General features: G+C 35.8%; 1 protein-coding gene across 1 annotated transcript; it reads left to right on the top strand.

The window, feature by feature from the left end:
* The first annotated feature begins 103 nt into the window (after positions 1-103).
* Positions 104-25741, top strand: PYGO1 (pygopus family PHD finger 1). The gene is made up of 3 exons (XM_036919420.2): positions 104-235; positions 18305-18390; positions 19448-25741. Exons 1-3 carry the CDS (start codon positions 187-189, stop codon positions 20570-20572), a joined length of 1260 nt encoding a protein of 419 aa, XP_036775315.1. The 5' UTR covers positions 104-186; the 3' UTR covers positions 20573-25741.
* Positions 25742-26515: the final 774 nt, after the last annotated feature.

Genomic DNA, 26515 nt, shown 5'->3' with positions numbered 1-26515 from the left:
CCCGAGGCCTCGTCCTCCTCCCAAACTTTGCAAAGTCGGCCCGCGTCCCCGCCGCCCTCGGCCGCGCCTCGACTCGGAGGCTCGCCTCGCAGCCGCAGCGGCCCCGCGAGGAGGAGGAGCCGCCGCCGCAGCATCAAAGAGACCGAATTCCCGCGGCCTGGGGGGAGTCATGCTCTGCGGTCTGTAATGTCAGCAGAACAGGAGAAGGATCCCATTTCGCTGAAGAGAGTTCGAGGTAACCGGGAAGGGCGCCGGATCGAGGGGGTCGGGGCGAGCGGGGTGCGCGGGGGCTGCGCGCCGGGCCGCCGCGAGGCCACGGGGCTCCGTCCGGGCCTAACTCCGCGCAGCCCGCGCCCCGCCTGCGCCCCGGGCCGAGGTTGCCGTGGGGGGCGCGCGGCCCCGGCGCCCGCTCGCCACCCAGACATCCTCGCGGAGCCCTCGCCTCCCCGACTTTGTGTTAAGAGGCAGTTGAAGCCGCGCTCAGCATCCCTTCATACCCCGCTCCTCTCCCACCTAACCTCAATTCGCGACACAGCACAATAGGCGCCCTTTCAAAGGGCAAGAAAGAAACACCCCCTGGCAGAGACCACGAACCGTGCCCACCCCCAAAAAAGTAAGTTGGGCTGAACGAGAGTTGACGCTCTCGGAGAAGGTGTGCGGGGCCTTCGCGTCTCTCCCGGCCCTCCCCCACCCCCCATCCTCCCAAAGGCAACAGATACACAGCTTATTTTCCTTAGGTTTAAGAGGAGACACTATATAAATTCAAGGGCATTTTCTTTCTTGGCTTATGGATAAGAATCAAATCACCTGAAATCAGTTTTATATGTGATTGGTTTGCTTCTTCCTTGCACACTAGTTAGGAAATTTCTTGCTGCCTTACTATGAAAGAATAAATCAGGGGGAATGCTATACCAGACAAAAGATAATGCATGTAAGTTCAAAGACGCCAAGGAGTGGCTGGATTTGGGGATATCCTCCAGCTCTTATTTACAGCTCTTAATAGGGTGAAGGCTGAAAGTCCCAAAGTTGAAGTAATACTGTTTGTTAATTAAGCAAATATTTACTGAACATCTACTGTGTGTCTAGGCACTGTTCTTGGCACTGGAATACAGCAGTGAACAAAGCAAAACCAGTCTTCACTCAGCAGGAGTTCACACCGCTATGCGATAAACAAATGATAACTAAGGTATAGAATGTCAAATAGTAAGTCTTATGGAGAAAAACAAAGCAGAGAAAGTGGTTAGGAAATACGTATGGAGGTGGGGAGGTATGGTTTATGTAAGAGGGCTCACCTGGAAGATCTTTGGGCAGAGAACCAAAGTAAGTGATAGAACAGAGCCATGTGGACACCTGTGAGAAGAGCAACCGTGACCAGAGGAACAGCAAGTGCAAAGGCCCAGGGTCTGGAATTTGCCTAGCGTATTCAAGCAACAGTGAAAAAGTTATTGTAACTGGTGTGGAGTGAGCAAAGGGAGAGTAGTAGGAGCTGAGCTAGAGGATAGGGTGATTGTGTATTGGGGGCCTTGAGGGCCATTTAAAAGCCTTTGGCTTTTACTCTGAGATAAGAACTAGATGGTTTTGAGCAGAAGAGTGACCTGACATTTTTAACGGTTTCTCTGGCAGCTGTGTGGAGAACAGACTGTAGAGAACAAGGGCTTAAGAATGGATGTTAGTTAGGAGGCTGTTGCAATAATCCTTTTATCTAGACAGGGTAAAATGCTTTATAAAATCAGTAAGTAGAAAGGCAAATTTCCAATTGGCTTAAGTCATATAGAGACCAAAGATGACAGTCATTCATGTTTTTTGTCCCATGTGGCTTGAGATTAAGTATATAGAACTAGTTTGTGATAGTGACAATGTGGTATCATCCACTTGAATATTTAGATCGAGATCGACTTTCTTAGCCATTTAAGCAAAAACAAATTTAAAGCAGATTATTTGTAAAGGCTTAATATCAACACAATCTTTCATTCAGTGAAGGTTTTCTATTTCGACTTGTTTTTCTGTGTGTGGTTATGAGTTGCCAAAACTTTGAAGGAATAAACCCCTCTGAGATACCATTATTCCTCTGGTGTTTTTACTATATTATTTTGCCTATTATCATAAATTACTTTGGGGATGAAGGAAACGAAAGAGAGCTATCAAATTTATATCTTTGAGCTCTATTATCAGTCTTGATCAGTGTAATTTTGAATAAAATGGATGGGTTTTTTAAAATTATGGGTCAAGAGCACAGATCTATCTTCATTTTATTGTAACTGCTGCTTTTAAGTTCGATGTCTTAGCTGTTGGGATTTGGCTGAGGTGTCAGCTAAAGAATATTTTGTGAGTTGAGTGCTGGAATAAAAAAACAAAAGACTTTTCTAAAATAAAAAGTCAGTATGAATAAGGGTTTTCTTAATAAGTTCTGTAATAATTAGAAAATTGATTTATAAAACATTTTTGGACTATTTTATAATCCAGAAAAGATAGTAGAATATCTACCTAAGCTCTTCTGAAGCACAAGTCTGCTGAATATCACTGCCTTGGAACTTTTCATTGAAATTTATAATATCAGATTTTATAAGAGGATGTGGTGCTTGCAGAGCATAAACTCTTGAAGAACTGTTTCCCATCCATTGATATATACAGACAGGCTTTTAAATAATTATTATGTATTTATTTCATGTGTATTATAAAAAATATAAGGCATCATACCTGTTGCTTAAAGACTAAGATACACACACGTATAATTTCAATTTTTAAAAGTTACTAAAATTGTGTGATTTCAGATGTGGCAAAATTATGACAACATGAATGACTAAGGACTTTACAGTATACTCAGTAGTATACTCTGCAGAACAACAGTTTCATAATCCCCTGGGATACTTATTTTAAAATGTAGATTCCAGGACCCGCAGAATCAGGATGTCTGGAAGATTTCTTTACATCTTTAACAGAATACCCAGTTGTTCCTTATGCACACTAAGGTTTGAGAACTGCTTGTATAACTAAATTGAAAAGGTGAGTGCCCCAGAAGAAGCTGATTTGTGATCTCCCAAACTTTTCCTGATATTTTAATATTAGATTCAGAAATGCTATTTAGTGACAAAATATGTGACTCCTATTTTCTGCCAGTCTTATCACCACAAAATCCTCCAATCTTGATTATAAGACAGATCCATGAGGATAAGTACAATATCCTGATTGTCTTTCTGTTTTTTCCCTAATTGCCTTACCCACAGTCAATACTAAATGAGTGAATGAGTGAATACATGAAGTAACTCATTTGTATCTTTATGCAGGTGCTTTATCCATAGCCCCTCATACTTTAACTTGCCCTTTTTCCTTAGAATGTTAACTGTCATCCTTTTTTTTAACCAACACTCCCATTCTTCACTCTTAGGTATTAATCTGATGACAGTATTCACTCACTTATGCAACAAAATATATATGGACAATCTTAGTGACAGACAGTGGGAATATGTTGATAAGACATATACCTGTCTTCAAGAAATTTTCAGTGTAGTCCAGGATACTGATAAATAAGTAGCCAGTTACGAACAGCATGATAAGTGCTATGATCAAATACAGGAAATACAGGAACATAAAACTTATCCTTAAAGCCTTCTGGAGAGAAGTTCTAGGAAGTGGTGAGTGTTCCTTTGTGTTATATGATGTAGGAAGAGCCTCAAGGAGGATGAGAGATGAGAAGGTCTAGGAAGTCAGTAAAGATTTTGAGAAGGCACTTTGGGAGAAAACCATATTTCATGGTGATAAAGATGTGACTTAAAAGAAGCTTGGTGGTAGACAGGCAGACATAGCCAATAGCCTGGAAATACAGAGTCCAGAAAAACTTTGTATAGGTGTCTTTGAGTTTATTTTTTCTCCCTTGAGAAAAAAACTGAAATGTATTTATAGACATACAGAAGGACCCAATGTATACAGAGAGATTGGAGAAACTGAAGAGGCAACAGAGGATAATTCATTAATAAACCACTTAATACATTTTTTTAAACTACATGTGTGTGTCACTCAATGTTCCAAAAGCTGGGGATGAGACAGACAAGGCTCCTATTCTCATAAATCAGTTCTCTGCAGAGGAAAGAAGGGGAATAGCATCAAGAATGCAAATGAAGAGTTAGTCTTGGAGAAAAAAAATGGAGGAAGACAGAAACTTAGAGATGAAGAAGGAAGTTGAGGTGTTCATTGCAGCATATGAACGAGTAGCCAGGCAGGTAGAGGAGAAAAACTGTAAAAGAATGGTGTCACAGATATATAAAAAGGAAGAGTGGGTTTATGAGAGGCAGATAAATGAATTTTGTTTTTAATGTGTTGAATGAAAGGTATTTGTGAGATGTCCCATATACTCTTTCTCCCATATTCCCTATTTTGGTGACTGTCATTTATCCAATGACCCAAACCCATCCCCTACTCCCACTGAACACTATTCCCAAATCCGAAAATATCTGTCTCCTTAATATATTTTGAGCCCATCATTTCTTTGACCTTTCCACACCAGTTCTTTAGTTCAGCTTTTGCTTATCTCTGATTATTACAATAGCCCACTGTTATTACTACAGTAGCCTTCTCACTATTTACCTGGCCTCCCATTTTGTACCTCTGAATCCATTTTCCACATTGCTACTCCTGGTGATAAATACCCCTATTGAGTACTTACTGAGCAGTTTGCTAAGTAGTTTAAATGGGTCATCTTGTTTAATTCTCTCTAACCTTCTGAGTTAGATGTTATTATCATCCTAGGTTTACAGGTGAGGAATTGATTCTCAGAGAGATTAAGTAATGTGTCCTTATGTGACATATTAATCTTGTAAGTGGCAAAACTAGAACTTAAACTGTAGAGCCCAAAGTGTTAGCCACTTTAGTTTCATTGTACAGTGCTCCCAAAATACGAGTTACTCCTTTTTGTGAAGGTCTTCAGTGGTTCCCCATTACCTTTAGGATAAAAATCCAACCTTTTTATTTAGCCCAGGCCCACCCCTTAGTCCTCCATCCTTCATATTCCATAAAATGCTCTAGTATTTCGTATTGTACTCCAGTTCTGAAATACATTTCCTCTCTAGACATCATGATCTCTCTTGCCTTTAAACCTTATTTGCACATTCTGTTCCTTCTGCTAGGTATGTCCTCTTTTTTCCCACCTTTGGTAAGATACTCATCTTCAAAGCATCACCTTAGTTGAAACCTCCCAGGATGTCTTCCCTGACATGCCTGCCTCGGTCAAGATTAGATGGGAATTCCTTATGGTCCTTCAACATCCTGTGCTCATTTCCAGCATAGTGTTTATCACATTAAATTTAAGAGTTTCAAAAAAAGAAAAACATTGTTTCCTCTGGATTATGGGATCCTTACAGTAAGGAATTATTACTTTTATTTCTATACTTACAGAAGCTAAACAAATGTTTCTGAAATCTAATTTGATGAGTGTTAACAAAGAGATTTTAGTAACTTCGGGTATCTAGTCTTACTAGTTTTCTTTCCCCCAGAGGTGTGGAGGAGTTACCTCTTGAGAAGATGCACAATTATCTCTTTTAACACTCTTATTCCAGGCCACTCAAGGAGTCTAAGTCATCTTTACCTTAAAGGTTAGCAGTAAGGTATAGTCAAGAGTGATTTCAAGTCTCCTTTCCTAGACCCAATCTCTATAGATGTGCTAATAGCAATATTGAGAAACAGTACCTACAGCATTTTGGCTCTGGAGCCCAAGGGCCAGAGTTCTTATCCATGCTCTGTGGTCCTTGGCAAGTTACTTAACCTCTCTGTGCATCAGTTTTCTCAGCTGTAAAATGAGGATAATAATGGTACTTATCTCATGGAGTTGTCTGAGAGAGTAAATGGGTTAATATATATAAAGCACTTAGAACAGTGTATGATACATTGTAAGTTATCTGTATTTACTTTTAAAATCAGACATAGGAAGTCTAAAAGATATATAATAAGTACTGTGATTCATATTCACTTTTGGGTATATTTAATCAATAAGTAAATGACTTACAGCATATTCTTCCTTGTTTTGATTTAGTAGGTATAAAGTGAATAGAAATGAAAGGTCTCTCTAGGGAGAACTGAACAAAAACAAAGTTTATAAAAGCAGAAACTTCTCAGATTTCACAATTTTGCTGAAAAGATATACAAACTATCACATGATTTTTGTGAATGTCTGCAGCTTCATTCTCCATGATTCCTGAAGTTTTTTGCTTATAATTTGGCTGACTTTGTTAATGAAGTAAGTTTGATAAAAGTATTGTATACAGTGAGCTTCACTCATGGATATCATCCACTAACCCTCCTAAGCTCTTTGCGAGCAACCTTAGACCTCAGCACCTCAGTAATACAAAGATCATTAGTTTGGGAAGAACAGCTGGCACAGGAACCATAAATGTTTGAAACCTAAATCATCGATGTAGAGGGCTTTCTGAATTTAATGCTTATCACATGTCCAGACTGATCAAGGTTCTGGGCATCACATAGTGGATGCTTTCTGCCTTGCATTCTAAAAGGAAATAATGGCACTTTCATTTCAGTCATATAAAGCCATTTCACCAAATGCTTAATGGAATTTAGATAATACTATAGTCACATATTAATTCAAAATATTTCCATTCCAAAGAGACCAGTTTTATAGAAGTATGTGTTTCAGGTGAAGACAAAACTGTTAGCTAAGATGTTTATGTCCATAGTAAATGATAGGATAAACTGACATTATATCCCAAACTTCAGTGCTGTTATAAAAAACTGGTATTTTATTGTCCACGAAGCATGTTGACACTGCTGGATATTAGATACTTCGATAGGATGTTAAATACTATAGAAACTGAAGTGAAATGAGCTTATGGTATAGTTTAATCTAGAGGAAAACAAAATGAAAACTAGTATTTGAGGGCCCAGTGGTGCCAAGCCAATAGGCACTGTCTTCATCTATTCAGGCTGCTATAACAGAATACCAGAGACTGGGTTTATAAACAACAGAAACTTATTTCACAATTCTGGAGGTCAGGAAGTCCAAGATTAAGGCACCAGCAGATTTGGTGTCATGCAAGGACCAATCCTGAGCAGTCTTCTTTTCGTGTCCTAACATGCAGAAGGAGCAAGAGAGGCCTTGTCTTTTTGTTGTAGCCATTCTTACCAGTTGTGATGATATCTCATTGTGGTTTTGGTTTGCATTTCCTTGATGATCAGTGATGTTAAGCATCTTTTCATTCTTTTCATGTGTCTATTGGTCATCTATATGTCTTCTTTGGAAAAATGTGTATTCGTTTCCCTGCCCATTTTTACATTGGATTATTTGTTTATCTGGAGTTGTATGAGTTCTTTATATATTTTGAATATTAATCCCTTGTTGGCTGTATTATTTCAAATATATTTTCCCATTGCAAATAGTTGCCTTTTGTTTTGTTGATGGTTTTCTATGCTGCACAGAAGCTTTTTAGTTTGATATAGCCCCACTTGTTTGTTTTTGCTTTTGTGGTGAGGGTATGCTTTTATTTAATTGAAATTGATTGGCATAATATAGGGTGATAACGCATAGATAAGATTTGCTTTCTTTCCATGAGAAAGCTTTCTTGTTCCATTCTTGACACCACCCTTTCCCACTGTTTCCCTTGTGCATTAAGAAGGTACTGGACAGGTAGGCTTGAAAAGATGAGAAGTTTAAGTATTAACAAATAAAAGGATCAGAGTGGCCAGGGTTACAGTAAGCTTTGACATTCCCCTTTTTTGGTCTGGGCGCTACCAACTCTCAACTTCTGGCTGAAAAGTCATGGTTTACCTTGTAAAGTTAACAGCAGCAGGTATGTAGAGCACATAGACAGAAGCTTTGGTACAAAGTTATTTAGGAAACCAAAATAATTAGCTTTATAACCACTGCTTTCCCCTTTACTGCATTCTGACCTCTTACTTCACTTTTAAAAAGCTAGAATGATAGAGACTCTTGTTGCTTGTATTCTGATTAGCCCTAAGGACAATGAATGTGATCTAACATTACTGATTACATTTTAGAGAGAGAGATCACCAGTATTACAGATAACTGCAGGAGCAGCCTAGATAAGGCCAAGAATCAGAGCCATTGAAAGTAGTTAACTCTTTAGATGAATAGTAAGTGGGGCAGTAGAGGCCAGTGGGAACCTGAAGGTTTGTTTTATGGAGGGAAATGTTAGACTTACAGTAAAAAATTAATACCATAAAACTTAGTTTTGGAAAAAAGAATTTTAGGTGGTTTTGCTCACAGATACTTAAAAATAATTTTATTTAAATGCTTCCAAATGTCAGAGTTTTGCCTTATACTAAATACAAGAAATTATTATTAAATTTTGAAAGGAGCAGAGGTGGTAGATACTAACCATTTAGAGTACATTTTGTCAATCTTTAAATTACAGCATTTTAATTGTAAAATTACAATTATTCCATAGTCTTAATCTGTGATTAGTAATTTACATATTCTAGATTAGAGATTAGAGAATAATTTCTTAATAATTGTTTTATTTTTAAGAATTACTTTTTCTATTTATACGTTTGTTATAAAGACATACCCCTGACATTAGAAAAGACAAGGCTTTGAAGTTAGGCACCTTTGTTTATTTATATAACCACTTTATTATTTGACCTCTAAGACCATTGCTAATTCTTTTTCTGCACAGGACTCATGTACTTTATGAGTATAGTATCCAGAATACATAAAGAATTTTTACAAGTTAATAACAGGAAAGACAAAAATCCTAATAAAAAATAGGCAAAGAATTTGATTAAGCATTTCTTCAAAGAAGATGTACGTAAATGGTCAGTAATACATGAAAAGATGCTCAACGTCATCAGTAAATAGGGAAATGCAAATTAAAACCACAATGAGATTCTATTTCACACTCACTAGGATGGCTATATTTAAAAAAGAAACATAAAATAAATGTTGAGGGGGATGTGAAGAAATTGGAACCTCTGGACTTTGCAGGAGGAAGCATAAAATGGTGCAATCATTGTAGAAGACGGTTGGGCAGTTCCTCAAAAATGCTAAACATACCATATGACCCAGCAGTTTCACTCGTAGGTATAAACCCGAGAATTGGAAACATACATTAATATAAAAACTTGTACATAAGTGTTTGTAGCAGCATTATTTGTAGTAGCCTAAAAGTAGAAACAATATGAACGTTCACCAACCGATTAATGGATAAACATAATGCTGTATATCCATACAACGGAAAATTATTCAGCCATAAGAAGGAATGAAATGCTAACACATGCTATAACATGGATGAACCTTAAAGCATTATGCTAAGTGAAAGAAGCCAGACACAAAAGCCACATATTGTATGATTCTGTTTATATGATGTATCTAGAATAAGTAAATCCATATAGACAGACAGTAGATTAACAACTGTCAGGGATTAGGGGACTGGGAAATAACTGCTAACAGGTACAAGGGTTCTTTTTGGGTGATGGTAATGTTCTGGAATTAAATAGTATGGATAGTTGCACAACCTATTGAATATCTCAAAAACCTCTATCATACACTTAAAAGCAAAAGAAAACAAAAAACCCTAGTTTTAGATATCAATGCTGCTTTTGTATGACTCCTTTGTATTCCATTTCTTCTTTTATTAAAATGGGGATAACTTACCTGCTACATAGGTTTGTTATGAAGGTTGTGTGAAAGAGCATATAGTTAGATATAGACTTCTACATTAAGGTGGTAGAACAAAGCTATTTTACCAGAATCTGTTTTTTTAATTCCAAGTGACATGAACCAGAACAGTTTTTTAAACACAGCAAAAATGTTCAATAACAGCAACAAATGAGGGAAGTGATGTAGCCCAATACTGCAAACCTGGCGCAGTGTAAAATGAACTCTTGGAGGCTTCCAGGATAACCTCTTCCCCTTGGAAACTGTTGGGGATTTACCACATTTTGAGAATTCTCATTAATAATCCGAAGTCTGGAGAGAAGCAAATTAAATTAGTATTCTTGTCTTCTCACTCCTTTGAGTAGGAAAAAAATGAGTGAAACAGAAAGTTTTTGTTTTTGTTTGTTTTTTTAAAGGACTGGCTGTCTCTAACTGTAAAGATGGCTCCAGGGATACACACTGAATCAGGGTACACAGTGGAATCCCCCCACGTGAATGGGTTACTGAGCCCCTCAACTAGGTAGATGTACATTTGACAAAATGTCAATTAAAGAGCCTGGTTGTTCCAAGAAAATACAATAGATGAATGTTACTAATATAGGAAACCATTCCCAAGAGAATATCAAGTCATATAAAAATAACATTCATACAAAAATTAATAAGTTGAGTTTATTCCAGGAATGTCAGGCTGGGCTCTACACTAAAATTACTTAAAGGATGAAATAAAGCATGATCATAAAAAAATCATATGATTATCTCATAGATGCAGAATACCACCTAAGCCAAATAAACAATCTTAGAAGTGAATAAAAGGGAGTCAAAAAGTCACCCATATTAAATTAGTGCGATTAAAAGATCTGGGCAAAATTGCAAGATAAAAATAAAAGCATGGGATCTGTGCAAACATACTATAGCAAACTAGTGAGCAAAAAAAAAAAAACCTCAACATGCAGGAAAAAAAACATGTAGAAGATGAAGAATCCATAATGTACAGGACAAAAAGAAATATCTCACCTGTACTTGAAGTGGTAGAACTTAATAAAATAAAGGTTGGTGGACCACACTTCCCCCACGCTCCCTCAGCCCAACTGGATGGGTGCTCGAGGTAGCCAGCCCCAAATGCTCAATCCCCCTCACTGGCAGCTCAGCTTTGAGGCACTTCTCTGTGTGCCTCCCTGGCCTGTTCCCTAGCAGTGCTCAGACTTCGCTGCCTGGCAGGCAGAGGGAGGCTTCGCCAGCTTTTCTGGCCCTCTCTTAGCCCAATGGGGGAGCTGCCTGAGGGAGCAAGCTCCAAACACTCCTTCCTCCTTGCTGTCAGCCCAGCCCTGTGTGGCACTCCCCTGTACACCCACCCCACCCACCCTGTCAGCCCAGCAGCACTGCCATCACTGCAGGGCAGGCAGAAAGGTGGCCCTGCCCACACACAGCCCACCAACAGCAACTATGACTCCACCCCAAAGGAGAACCAGACACTGGAGAGTAAAGACTCTTGAGGTTCTGGGAGCCACAGGAGGCCTTTTTCACGAAGCCATCACTCTTCAGACCAGGAGGCATAGCAGATCTATGTAATACAAAGGAAGAAACATGAAACCCAGGCAACATGAGGAGCAGAGGAATATGTTCCAAGCAAAAGAACAGGATAACACACCAGAAAGAGCATGAAATGAAATGGAGATCACCAATCTTCTTGATAAAGATTTCAAAGTAACAATCACAAATACACTTAGAGATCTGTGGAAAAGTATTATCGATCTCAGGAAGGATTTCAACAAAGAGAAGAGTAGAAAAAGAGCCACTCAGAGCTGAAGAATAGAGTAACTGAAATGAAAAATACAGTGCAGGGAATAAATAGTAGATTTCTGCAAGTAGTGGAGATAATAAGATGGAAGTTAGAACAGGAACACCAACTGAGAAACAGAGAGAAAAAGGAATCTCTGGGAATGAAAAAATGATTAAGAGAGCTGTGAGACAGCTCCAAACAAAACAATATTTGCATTATATAAGTAGCAGAAGGAGGAGACAGAAAAGAGAGGAAAGTCTCCTTGAAGAAATAATTGCTGAAAACTTCCCCAATCTGGGGATGGAAATAGACACCCATGTCCCAGAAACACAGAGATCTTTTAACAAATGGAGCCACAGGAAAACAAAACCAAGTCATATAATAATTAAAGTGACAAAGATTAAGGGTAAAGAGAGTGTATTGAAAGCAGCTAGAGAGAGGCAAAAAATTACTTATAAAGGCAACCCCATAAGGTTATCAGCAGATTTCTCAGCAGAAGCTTCATGGGCCAGAAGGGAGGGGCATGAAATATTTTAACATATTGAAACAGAAGGACCTTTAACTAAGAATCCTCTACTCAGCAAGGTTATCATTCAGAACTGAAAGAGAAATTAAAAGTTTACTCAATAAACGAACATCAAAAGAATTACACACCACTAAACCGGCTTTGCAGGATGTGTTAAAGGAACTTCTGTAGATAGAAATGTTCTTACACCTAAATATTTTGCATCAGTGAAAATAAGTCCATGGTAAAAGTAGTAGATCAATTACTAACCAAGCAAGTATGAAATAAACAAAAGTAGTAAAACCAAACAAAATCAGTCAAGGGATACACAAAAAAATGCAGATTATGACATCTAATACATAAAGTATAGAGGAAGAAGAAAAAAAGTACTTTTAAACTGTATTTGAAATTGACCCAATATAGACTGATATATTTAGGAAAACATTTATGAACCTTATGGTAACCACAAGCCTAAAGCCTATAATAGACACACAAAGAATTTTAAAAAGAAATTCTATCACAACACTAAAGAAAATCATCAAATAATGAGAAGAGTATAAGAGAGGAAAAAGGATCAGAGAGGAACTACAAAAACAATGAAAAAAATAATAAAATAGCAATAACTACATACCTATCAATAACTACCTTAAATGTAAATGGATTGAAGGCACCAATCAAAAGAGATAGAGTGACAGAATAGATAAAGAAGATCCATTTTTATGCCATCTACAATAGAGACTCATTTCAGACTAAAAGACATACATAGACTGAAAAGGAAGGGATAGAAAAAGATATTTCATGCAAATAATAGAAAAAAGCAGGAGCAGCAATACTTGTATTAGACAAAATAGATTTCAAAACAAAGAAAGTAAAAGAGATGGGGAAAAACATTACATAATGATAAAGGGATCAGTCCAACAAGAGAATATAACCATTATAAATATCTGTGCACCCAACATAGGATCACTTACATATGTGAAACAAATACTAACAGAACTAAAAGGAGACACAGACTGCAACTCATTCATAATAGAGAACTTTAACATACCACTTGTGTCAATGGACCAAGATCATCCAGACAGAAGATAAATAAGAAAATAGAGGCACTGAACAACACACTAGATCATCTAGACTTAACAGATGCATACAGAACATTCCTCTCAAAAGTAGCAGGATTCATATTTTTCTCAAGTGCACATGGAATGTTCTGCAGAATAGATGACATATTAGGACACGAAAGAGCCTCAGTAGATACAAAAATATTGAAATTGTATCAAGCATCATTTCAGATTGCAATGGTATGAAACTAGAAATAAATTACACAAAAAAAACTCACAAACACATGGAAGCTAAACAACATGCTTCTAAATAATCAACGGATTAATAAATCAAAGAAGAAATCAAGCAATAAATACATGGAGACAAATGAAAACAAAATACAACAGTTCAAAATATGTGGGATGCTGCAAAAGTGGTTCTAAGAGGAAGTACCTAGCAATATAGGCCTACTTCAAGAAACAAGAACAATCCCAATAGTCTGAACTCACAACTAAAGAAAATAGAAAAAGAAGAATGAATGAAACCCAAAGTTAGTAGGAGGAGCATAATAAAGATGAGAGCAGAAATAGAGAAAAATAAAACAATAGAAAAAAGATCAGTGACACCAAGAGCTGGTTCTTTGAGAAGGTAAATGAAATAGACAAATCCCTAGCCAGATTTATCAAGAAATAAGAGAGAGAGGACACAAACAAAATCAGAAACAGAAAAGGAATAGTTACAACTGGCACCACAGAAACACAAAGAATTATTAGGGAATTCTATGAAAAATTATATGCCAATAAATTGGACAACTTAGAAGAAATGGAAAATTCCCAGAAAAATGCAACCTTCCAAGAATGACTCAGGAAGAAGAAGAAAATCTGAATAGACCAATTTCCAGCAATTACATTGAATTGGTAATTAAAAAAAAGATCCCAACAAACCAAAGTCCATTACCAGATGGCTTCACAGCTGAATTCTGCCAAACCTCTAGGAGGAAGAGCTAACACTCATCCTCCTTAAAATATTTCAAGAAGTAGAAGAGGAGGGAACACTTCCAAATTCAGTCTGTGAGGCCAGCAAAACTCTAATACCAAAACAAGACAAAGACACTGCAAAAAAAAGAAAATTATAGAGCAGTATCCCTGCTGAACATATGTGCAAAAACGCTGGACAAAATATTACCAAACCAAATTCAAAAATACATCAAAATGATTATCCATCACGACAACCAAATGGGATTTATTCACAGGATACAAGGATGGTATAGTATTCATAAATCAATCAGTATGATACACCACATTGACAAAAAGGATAAAAACCTACATAGCAATATGGTATCTCAATAGATGCGGAAAAAGCATTTGACAAAATTCAACATCCATTCATGATAAAATCTCTCAACAAATGAGTATAGAGCAAATATACCTCTACATAATAATGGCCATATATTACAGACCCACAGCTAGCATCATACTCAATGGCAAAAAGCTGAAATCTTTTCCTCTAAGATCAGGAACAAGACAAGGATGCCCACTCTCACCCACTTTTATTCAACATAGTGCTGGAGGTCCTAGCCAGGGCAATCAGAAAAGATAAAGAGATAAAATGTATCCAAGTTGGTAAGGAAGAATTAAAACTGCCTCTATTTGCAGATAACATGGCACTATATATAGAAACCCTAAAGACTCTACCTAAAAACTATTAGAACTAATAACTAGATTCAGCAAAGTTGCAGGATACAAAATTGAAATCTGTTGGCATTCCTATATACTAACAAAAAACTAGCAGAAAGAAATCAGGAAAACAATTCCATTTACAATTGCATCAAAAAGAATAAAATACCTAGAAATAAACCTAACCAGGGAGATGAAAGACCTTTACTCTGAAAACTATAAGACACCCAGAAGATAAATTGAAGAAGACAGCAATAAGTAGAAATCTGTCCCATGCTCATGGATAGGTAGAATTAATATTGTCAAAATGGCCACCCTACCCAAAGCAATTTACAGATTCAGCACAATCCCTATCAAAATACCAGTGGCATTTTTCAATGAACTGGAGTAAATAATCCTGAAATTCATATGGCACCACAAATGACCCTGAATAGCCAAAGCAATCTTGAAAAAGAACAAAGCTGGAATTGACTTTAAGCTTTACTACAAAGCTACAGTAATCAGAACAGTATGTAGTGGCACAATAACAGACCCATAGTTCAATAGAACAGAATAGAGAACCCAGATATAAACCCATACATATATGGTTAATTAGTATATGTATGATGAAGGGGCCATGAATATACAATGGGGAAAAATAGTTCTCTTCAATAACTGGTGTTTGGAAAACTGGACAGCTACATACAAGAGAATAGAACTGGATTACCATCTAACTCCAAACACAATTGTAAATTCAAAATGGATTAAAGACCTAAATGTAAGACATGAAACCATAAAACTCTTAAGAAAATATAGGCAAAAATCTATTGAACATAAGCATGAGCTGGTGGGATTTGAGATATGCATCAGGCAATCAGGGTCTAGTCAGAAGACAGAAACCGTTCCAGTTACATCTAAAAGAAAAATTTTAATATTAAGTATTGTTAACAGATATTAAACTGAAGTGGCAAAATAGGATACTAAAGTATCAATTGTGGGAAGCAGCTATAATTTCTAAGGCTGTGGGACAAGGGAAAGAGGTCAGAATTATTAGAATATGTAAACTCATAGGGACCCTGTGGAGTTTAAACTCAGACCTCTGAGAAGGGTTGTTGCTTAGTCTGGAGTAATGCCTCTGGGCTTGGAGAATTGGCCCCATGGGCCTGGGACTCAAACACCTCGTGTTGTCTCTGAGGAGGGCACAACAAGGCTGTTCGGGGTAATATGTGAGGTTAAAAAAAAAAAGGTTATTTTGTTCTAGATGGCTGGCCAGGGAATACCATTCTACTTATTTGAAATCTTCCTCTGTGTTGTTCAGTAGGGCGTTTTAAAAAAGTTTTAAAAATTTATGCTGATGTTGTGCATTTCTTGAATTTATTGCTAGCTACTTTATTTTCTTTTAGTTTCGTTCCTGTAAATAAAAGCTCTTCTGCTTTATCTTGTTTGTAGTCTGTATATAAGTAGGTTTTTTTATATTTAAATATTAATTTAACATCCAGAATCCTTACTCAATTCTGTTGTCATAGTTTTCCCTGCCATAGTACTTATACTTCCCTAAATAAGCACTTACGAGAAATCTGCTTTGTATTTTTGTTATGTGGAGACTATCTCCAACACATTGATTTCTGCTAGTTGCCATGTACCATTTCTTTTTCTGAACTACTGTTGTAAAGATATCATTACTGGTCTCCCTGCTCCTACCCCATCCTAGCACCAGTTTATTCCCAGCACTACTTACTACTAATGTAATGTTTAATAAAAACTTAAACATTATTTTATTAAATCACTTTATTAAATTACAAGGCTCTATATATTAGTCTGTTTGGACTGACATAGACTGGGTGACTTAAACAACAGAAATTTGTTTTCTCACAGTCTGGAAACCGAGAAGTCCAAGATAAAGGTGCTAGCCAATTCAAATCCTGGTGAGGGCTCTCTTCTGGGTTTGCACATGCCCACCTTTTTGCTGTGTCCTCACATGGCCTTTCCTTGATGTTTGCACATGGAGAAAGAGGAGAAAGGGGAGGAGAAAGCAAAGGGACATTGCTCTCTTCCTCTTATAAAGTCCCTGCTTATGTTTTCAACCTCTTCAAGAGATACTCTCTACAGTCCCTTAACACACTGACTTCTTTTAAATTTCTCAAACATATCAAGCTTCTTTCTACTTAAGAGTCTTTACACATGTTCTCTCTGCCTGGAGGCTCTTACGTCTGCTCTTTACAGGAGAGATTTGTTGTCATCCTTTAGGTCTCAGTTTAAATATCCCTTTCTCAGAATCCACATGTGTGTAGGTCTCCTCTGTCAACTCACTGTATCTATTTACTTATTATTCTATTACACATATATATCTATGTGTGTACATAATTTTATTCTATTTTTGTATATGCTCATAATTATGCATAATATGTTTTTTAATGGAAAAATTCCACTGATAAACTTTTTTTATTATCTTAGATTTACATTCCAGTGTTTGCACTGCTTGATTATACACTGTTGATAAAATAATACACACTGTCGTATTTTGACAGTATTTTTAAGAATTAAAAGCACATACCTTTGATGTCATAATTCCAGTTCTAGTATGATTTGTGCATGTATGTAAAGATGTATATGTATTTTCATTGCAGACAGCAAAGATCTGGGAACAACCTAAATATCCATCATTAGGGAAGGGACTAGTGAATTATGGTATAATCAACTAAGAATTACTACTCAGTTATTAGACAATGAAGCAGTTCTATATATAATGACATAGAATGATTTCCAAGAAGAATGCGAGGTACAGACCATTGTGTATAATATACATGCCATCGTTTGTTTACTTCCGCCCCTCCCAAAAGATAGTAACTGTAATATATCTAGATTATCTTTGGAAAGATAGACAAGAAACTAGTAACAGTGTTAGCCTCAGGAATTGGGAAACAAACTGGAGAAGTTTTGAGAGCAGAATGGAGACTTTCCTTTTTACTGAAAGAATAATAAACAGTACTATGGCAAGTAGAGATGAATAACTGTTTCTGGCTGAAATTATGGGGAAGACTTAGAAACAAAGGTTTTTAAATCTTAGTATTTTATTTTTTTATACCAGTTTTAAATTTTTTGTTATGTAGACGTACATAACAATACAAACCTATATGCAGCATTATAAACATCCAGATTCAGACATTAGACATATATAATATAGGCTTGCTTAGCTGTCTTGCTAATAAAATACAAGACTCCCAGTTAAATTTAAATTTCAGATAAATGAGTAATTTTTAAATTTAGGTATGTCCTGTATGGAAATTCAAATGTAACTGGGCATACTGTATTTTCATTTGCTAAATTGGGCAACTGTAAAAATAGAAAATAAAAGACTCCCCATAATCCTATCCCAAAGCCCCAGAGTTAACTATAATAAACAGTTATCGTTTTTTTCTATAAATAATATCAGTTGTATAACTGTACAAATATATGCATTTTCAAAAAAAATTTTTGTGAGGTATATACAATAAAATGCACAAATCTTAGTGTACAGCCTCATGAATTTTGATATGTGTATACACACTCATGTAACCATCACCCAGATCAAGTTATCAAACATTCTCTTAGTATTGCTTTCACCTAACAAAAATAGTAAACATATGAACAAGTAATTATAAAAGGTAATGAGAGGTATAAAATTACTTAGAAGTAGAACTATTGTCTGAGTTTTATTCATTTATTTTTAGGTGGAGATAGTGGACTGGATGGGTTAGGAGGACCAGGCGTACAACTAGGAAGCCCAGATAAGAAAAAACGCAAGACAAATACACAGGTAAGTTGACATTTTCTCTAATTTTCTTTGTTGGTGTGATCAGGCTGATGTAAATTTAAATTTGGCCACAGGTTTTCTTTTCTATCCTCATTCAGAACCTAATAATAAGTTCTGCAGTGATTTTTTTTTTAATGCTGTAACTATTGGCTGTTGTTAGACTGGAGGCCTAGAGTAGATCTTGCAAAGAAGGAAGTATAGGCTGACAAATTAAAATTCTTAAATCTAATTTAAAAGGCATAGATGCCTGGAGTTCTACCAAAAGATTTAAAAATATATGGGTACAAGTTTAACCAGAAGTAATCTTCAACTATTATAATTCAGTAACATGTACGTATCATGAAGTAATCACAGTAGAGGCATCTTTTGTGTATAACTTGTGATTATAATAAAGTTTTAAGTACAAGCTTTTGTGATTTATTCTCCATAAATTTTAAGCACTCTTTTTATTATAAAAATATTTTATATTTTATTTATTTGAAGCATTGTGAATAAGTATGCTGTGTGTACAGACTACTTTTTAACATTTTGGCCGCCATCTGTTAAATTTGCAGTGTGATTAAAACTGGCAGTTTATTTTTCCAGGCTGAGGCTTAGAGCTTAGTGCTTTGAGAATACTTTAATAGCTACTCCCTGAAGTTAAGCTAGGAAAAAAATTTAGATCCTGTTTATTGTTATTTCATTTCATGACTACTTGGGGTATAAAAGGCATTTTTAGTTAGAATTTTAAGTGAAAGATTCTGGAGTTGTAGGCAAGTATATTAAATGAAAATTATGATAATAAACCTTCTTTTGACGATTAAATACTTTAGGAGTTTGAAGTAACAGTGGTGAGCTCAGGAAAGTATACCTTGTTTCCTTTTCTAAATGAAAGAAAACTATACATTTTTGTCATTAAATATAAATATTTGGAATTAAAAGATCAAGTGAGGAATTAAATTTTCTTAATACTGTAGGAGAACTTTGACTGAAACTAGGCTCATAAGTGTTACTGAAATAGTATAATTTTAATGACTTGTTCGATCAAAAACATGTATTTTACTTTACATTCTCATTTCAGGGGCCTTCTTTTCCTCCACTGTCTGAGTATGCTCCACCACCGAATCCAAACTCAGACCATCTAGTGGCTGCTAATCCGTTTGATGACAACTATAATACTATTTCCTATAAACCACTACCTTCGTCAAATCCTTATCTTGGCCCTGGCTATCCTGGCTTTGGAGGCTATAGCACCTTCAGGATGCCACCTCACGTTCCTCCAAGAATGTCTTCCCCATACTGTGGTCCTTACTCACTCAGGAATCAGCCACACCCATTCCCCCAGAATCCTTTGGGCATGGGCTTTAATCGACCTCATGCTTTTAACTTTGGGCCACACGATAATTCAAGTTTTGGAAATCCATCTTATAATAATGCACTAAGTCAGAATGTTAACATGCCTAATCAACATTTTAGACAAAATCCTGCTGAAAACTTCAATCAGATCCCTCCACAGAATGCTAGCCAAGTAACTAACCCTGACTTGGCATCTAACTTTGTCCCTGGAAATAATTCAAATTTTACTTCTCCATTAGAACCTAATCATTCTTTTATTCCTCCCCCAAACACTTTTGGTCAAGCAAAAGCAACACCCCAAAAACAAGACTTTAGTCAAGGAGCAACCAAAAACACTAATCAAAATTCCTCTGCTCATCCACCTCACTTAAATATGGATGACACAGTGAATCAGAGTAATATCGAATTAAAAAATGTCAATCGAAACAATGCAGTAAATCAAGAAAATAGCCGTTCAAGTAGCACTGAAGCTACAAACAACAGCCATTCAAATGGAACACAGAATAAGCCACGACAACCTAGAGCTACAGCAGATGCATGCACCACTGAAAAAAGCAATAAATCCTCTCTCCACCCAAGCCGTCATGGCCATTCTTCTTCTGACCCAGTGTATCCTTGTGGAATTTGTACAAATGAAGTGAATGATGACCAGGATGCCATCTTATGTGAAGCCTCTTGTCAGAAATGGTTTCACCGGATCTGCACTGGAATGACTGAAACAGCTTATGGCCTCCTAACTGCAGAAGCGTCAGCAGTGTGGGGCTGTGATACTTGTATGGCTGACAAAGATGTCCAGTTAATGCGCACTAGAGAAACTTTTGGTCCACCTGCAGTGGGCAGTGATGCATAATCACAGGCATTAACTGTAGTGAGGTTTTTTCCTGCGTATTACAAAAGTTCAGTACACAGGATTTTAATGTTTTACATTATTTTTTTAAGTGCACACAGAAAAGATTATTTACCTTTTAGTTTTTATTAATACTCCATTACTAGTGCAAATTTTGTATTGTCTTTATCTTAAATTAGAATAATGTATATGAGGGTGCTTTAGACAGTACTATACAAATAAATGTTAGTTGTTAATCATAAACAAAAGCCTCTTGAAGCTTCACGATAGCATATAGCACATGTAGTCAAGTTTTGACTTTTAAAAGTTAGTATCATTGAAAAATGTACATTTCAGTGCTGAACTTTGGCAATATCACATTAAACACTTAGTTCAAAAATTTTTTCAAGGATCCATTTAACATGTTCTAAAAAAAATACATATATCTACAACATGGAAGAAAGCATACATTTTAATGGATGTTTTCAAAAATAGAGTATAAGACCAGATTCCTCTCCCACTAGGGTCCTTGAAATTAGTGATTTTCATATTTCAAGTCAGTCTTGCCAGTATATCTGTACAGAGAGGAAGCAGATGTTAGCATATACTAGGCGCTCAGTAAGTATTTGTTGATAAACTTGTGGATTGTACCACATGAAATTGCTAATATTAGATCAGTTGAAAACTGATCGCAATTAGTGGAGTTGATATAAAGGATGTTTCTAGTTATGCTATTTAGAATTATAACAGTGTTATGCTCTTCACTTTTCAACTTTATTTAATGACTGAGTTGTTTTGTTGTTTTCCAGAGAAATAAACAGTATAGTCTCCTCAGAAGAATTGTGAATACTTTAAAAATATGATTTCAAACTGGAACATATTGTAAATGAGCTAGGTAGATACATCAATTTGGCCTTAAGAGGGCTCTGTGGGCAAAGAACTACTCAGTGGTGATTGAAAAATTTGTTCTGGGGACCTGGATTCAAAATTGAGCCTCAGGTCAGTATAGCATAGAGAAGACAAGTAGTGATTCTATAGCATCTTATTACGCTGATGGACAGTGACTGAAATGGGGTGTCTAGGGGACTTGATAATATGGGTGAATGTTATAACCACAATGTTGCTCATGTGAAGCCTTCATAAGATTGTATATCAATGATACCTTTAAAAAAATGAGCCTCAGGGGAGAACAAAGTCAATTTTAAGCAAAGATTAAGAGATCAGGTAAAAGCTACTTTATAAACAAAAATTCAAGCCCTTTCAGCAGACAGTCATTTCTGCTATGCCTGGGCAAAGTGTAAAAATGGACCTGAGAGTATCCCCTTTAGAGATGATCAGGAACAGAGATGGTTTGAGGTATCCTCATTCAGATTCAAAACAGCAGAAACCCATTTTTGGAACAGAACATAACTGTGACCAAAGAAAAAAATATGCATATGACAATTGATAGCAATTTATAGAACAATTGATGAACCTCCAAAACTTGTGCCATCATTATCTTGTGACCAAAAATGTTGTGAAGATCATATGGTGATCTGCGAAAGGGGTAACTCGTTACTACTATTTAAACCCTGGTGAAATGACAGCAAGAACATAGTGCCAAGAAATTTAAATTATGCATGAAAAATTGGATTAAAAAACATCTTCTGCGTAATAAACACGAACCCACACTTTTCCAACAGCACTTGACCTCATGCGTCACAAGCCACAAAAGCAAAGTTAATTTGAGCTACTAAATTTTGTCATGTCCATCATAGTCACCAAACCTTTATCCAACAACCTACCATCTTTTTTCATCATTTGGAGCTTTCTGTAAGGAACAAATTCTCCAATTTGAGAAGGAGTATTTAGAGGATTTGAACAATTTAGCCTAAAAAATGACAAATTTTATAAAATAGTATCCTACTAGAAGAAAATTGTTAATACTTATGCATATTTTGACTGAATAAAAGTTATTTTTTAAATAGTGTTTTAAATCTTACCTACAAAAACAACAATTTCATATGGTACAAGGCAATACAAGGTTTTCTCCGTTTACCTGTGACTAGTTAGAGGTGAGTAGAAAATATTTTCAGTATAATTGTAAAATATATATCTTTACAATTTTAGGAAAAGAAATTATATAAGCTCTAATACTAGTCATTCCTTTGTGTGAACCTTTACCAGTGAAAGCAGGTTAAAATTCAGTAGTTTTGGCTGACTCTGACATTTGATGTGTTCACTAGCATGCCTGAAAATCCCATTTTGATTATATTGTAGCTTTTCTTAGAAATACATAATTTTCTAAATGTTTAAGGACCTAGTTATGTTCTTGAAATCTTAATGAGTGCAAATTTTTAAGAAATGATGCACGGCATGCTGTATGCCTAGTCCTAGCATCAAATCATGATTTTTTATGACTGAGTACAGTTAGATTGAGTAGAACCTGCCAATGCCCTCAGAGTTCATACTTTACATGGTGGTACTTGAGTTGCACTCATTGCTAAAACTGGTTATGCAGTTTCTTAAACCATCCATTGCTTACATTTAAGTTGCTTGTTTATGAAAATGAAATAACCTCTACCAAACTAGTCTAAAGATAACTTGGTGTGTAATGTGTTTCTTTCATTTTCCATTTTCAAGTAGTTGTTTTTAAAAATTTTACAAATAAGTAAGTGTTCAAGTATTTAGGTCTTCAGAGCATCTTATTTAAATAAGAATCTATAATTATTCAAAAGAAAAACCTGTGGTTAATTCTGACAACAAATCATGAGCAAATGATAGTCATAGTTCATGAATGTTTTCATGTGTTTGAATTATTTTCTAATTCCACATTTGTCTCTAACAGTAAGTCAAGGGTTACCTGGGTGCTTTTAGGTAGGGAAAGAGATGAATTCTAAGAATGTCTGCATACTAACTTATCCAATTTGACCCCAAAAAGGCTATTATTCAGATTGATGGACAAGTGATGAGCTGCCCTAAACATTTAAAAATACTCAGTGACAGAAAGAAATGCACACAGGTGGAATTATCTTCTAATAGCATTGCACCTTTTCCTTCACTAAAATTCCTCATCTCACATGTGTGCGTACACATATGCACAGACACAAATACACAATTGAGCAGGAAATTTTGGAGTTTCTCCTATATTCTCAATTTTTGCCAAAGTTCAACCTGGCTAACTATCAGCAGCCGGGCTCTCTCACCACAGCTAGGTTCAGACAGACAAAGTTTTAAAACATCAGTTCCTTTCTCAGAATTTGCTTTGTTCATTTCACTAGAGAATTCCTTATCCACTTGCTTGTGGTTGCTACCAGACTCAGCTTAGCTTGTAAAAGAAAAATAAGTTATTCTTCAGATAGAGTACTTAGAATTAGATTTGTGATTGGTGTTTCCTTTTGTGTAAAATACTTTAGAGAGTACTGCTATTATGATTCTTGTTATCCAAATTAGATGATGATGTACATAAAACAAGATTTTCTTGTACTCGTGATTATTCTTCATAGATGAACACAATATAAAGAAATCCAATTTTGTGGTGTTTTTTTTTTTTAGACACCCAACCTGCCTAGTTGTAGGGAAACAAACAATAGTCATGTTTGTCACTATGAAATCTGCCAATTTCAATCGTCCAAATAAATATCAGGAGTCTTCTTCTAATACTCTTTCAAGCTTGTTTGTCTTGAAAAATTAAGAGTGCTAGTACTTGTCCAACATACTATAGTAATTGTATTTAATAGTAAAAAGATACATATAAGCAATGGTTTTTTTTAAAGGGAGCTCTAGAGAGTTTTTGGATTTCTTTTTTTGCAGTGTATAGAGGTTTCATATGCATGAACATTTGAAGTATTTTACATTTTTTAAATTGAAAAGGTTTAATTAAAAGCATCCAGGCTCCCAAAGTTTATTTGTAAATAGTGGTTTAGAATTCTATATAAGATGATTAGATTGTTAAGGAAGCTCATAAAGGCTCATGTAAACCATAATGTAGTTAAACAATAGTATCATGCTGAGCGCTCGGTTTTCTTTAGGGACTGAATCAATGTAGAAGGGAGAAAGAAGCAGAAGTCTTTCCTTTTTTTCTGATGTGATTTAGGAAGGTTAAGTTCTTTGGTTAGAGTGTTTCCCAGTTGCCCTCTTAACCATCCTGAACTCTCCAGTGGAATGCTATATAATCTAACTTGCCTTTACCCTTCCTTAATGCCCTGTACTTCAAAATTCCATATCTTTCACCTAATCAGAATTTCCAGTTCTTTCTGTGGTTGTGGTTGGCTAGACTTTAAGGGAAAGGGAAAAGTGTTTTCCACCATGTGACTGAATATGGTGAAGAAAATGGTAGCAAATTTCTTTTTTTTTTTAAAGGCTATTCAGAATGAATGTTTAATATTAATCTAAGATTTCAGACAGTATGACCACATTTCAGGCACTGTGGGAAGCAGTAGTTTTATCACATAGGCTGATGCTGTCTTGAAAGAAATTCCCTATTTCCTTTAGAATGTTGGGGCTTTTCAGTTTCCTTTCCTGTACTCCTAAACTCAGAGGTTTTCTTCTTATTTCCAAAATTTAGTCAACTTCCCCCTTTTCTCTATTCCATTTATCCAATAGAAGTCACATCTGCACCTCTCCAATTCTTGGTGCGCTGATGGGAGTTTAGAGGCATCCCTGGAATAAGGCCAGGGATGGCATTAACATCTCCCAAGATGTGGTCTAGGGGTAACTAACGATGGGAAGAAAGTGGCTGTCTACAAGCCAGGCATTAATACATCTGAGGCTGTCTATATTTCATTAAAAGCTCTTAGTGAAACCCAATGAGTAAGCTTCATCTTTGTCATATATTATCAAAATACATTACTAGCAATTAAAACATTCTAAATACCTGTACTTTTCTTGTTCTATAGATGATGTAGATGATGCTTGTTAGCTAAAATATCTTTTATAAAAGAAAGTCCTGCTTCTTATCATGATGTATGTGACTTAAATGACTGTTTCATATTAAAACTATTTCTTCCTTATGTACTGTTTACATATACCTCTTTTTGGGATATTAGTTCAGTACTTTTATACAAATCTGAGTGTGTTCCACATTGGTGACATGTATTTTTACAGTAACTTTTTGTTTTCTTCTTAGAGCATGTCTAAAGTAACACATGCACTAGTGCTGTAGTCTGTGGCAAAATTACTGTAATTCAAATTGGAAAATAAAATGTTTCCAGACTTTGTCCAACATTTATTCCTATGGCAAAGGAAATTACTATGTAATACTAATTATTTCTTATGCTGGTATGTTTAAGCTACTCTATGAAGTACGTGAAACATCAATATTTATGGTTGAATAGATGGCCTGATGTCTTTGAAATGGGAGAGAGGGGTAAAATTTGATGTTAGCAATTCATAACACTCCTAATACAATAAAGTATTTCTTAAAAATTTGATCTTCCTCTTACAGTTATAATTTACTGAGGAATCACTATCTTAATTGACAGTGCATATTAGGATATTTTTAGCCTGTACCATTAAAGTTATATTCTAGACTTCAAACTTATTCTAGTATCTTCCAACCGAAAAAGAAAACATTCACCTGCCATAACCAAAAAAAAGTAGTAATTCTAATATTCATTTATTAAGAAACTATGGCAATAAATACCATAAAACTCTAATTTACTTAGAATTTGTAACCATTGATACAAGAACTTGAGTGGTGTTTACTTTGTACTATCTGATGAAAAGATGTGTTAGCAAAAGTCGTAGTCAAGATTTTAAAGAAAAATGTTTAATCTCAGAACATTTTAAAGCTTTTTAGAGGCATTTATTTAAGAATACTAGTTTAAAAGCATTCTTTTGTCATTAAAACAAGTATCATAAGAATTGTAATAGGTAATACTTGGCCAATGCAAATTTGTACTTGAAATTACATGCTTGAAATTAAAAGAATGCTCATGAGTGCTTAAACTGCATATCTTTTAAAAATATTCAGATTTTTAGACTTAT

This window comes from Manis pentadactyla, chromosome 11 (assembly GCF_030020395.1).
Source record: "Manis pentadactyla isolate mManPen7 chromosome 11, mManPen7.hap1, whole genome shotgun sequence".
Lineage (NCBI taxonomy): Eukaryota > Metazoa > Chordata > Mammalia > Pholidota > Manidae > Manis > Manis pentadactyla.
This window is presented reverse-complemented; position numbering and strand designations above follow the sequence as displayed.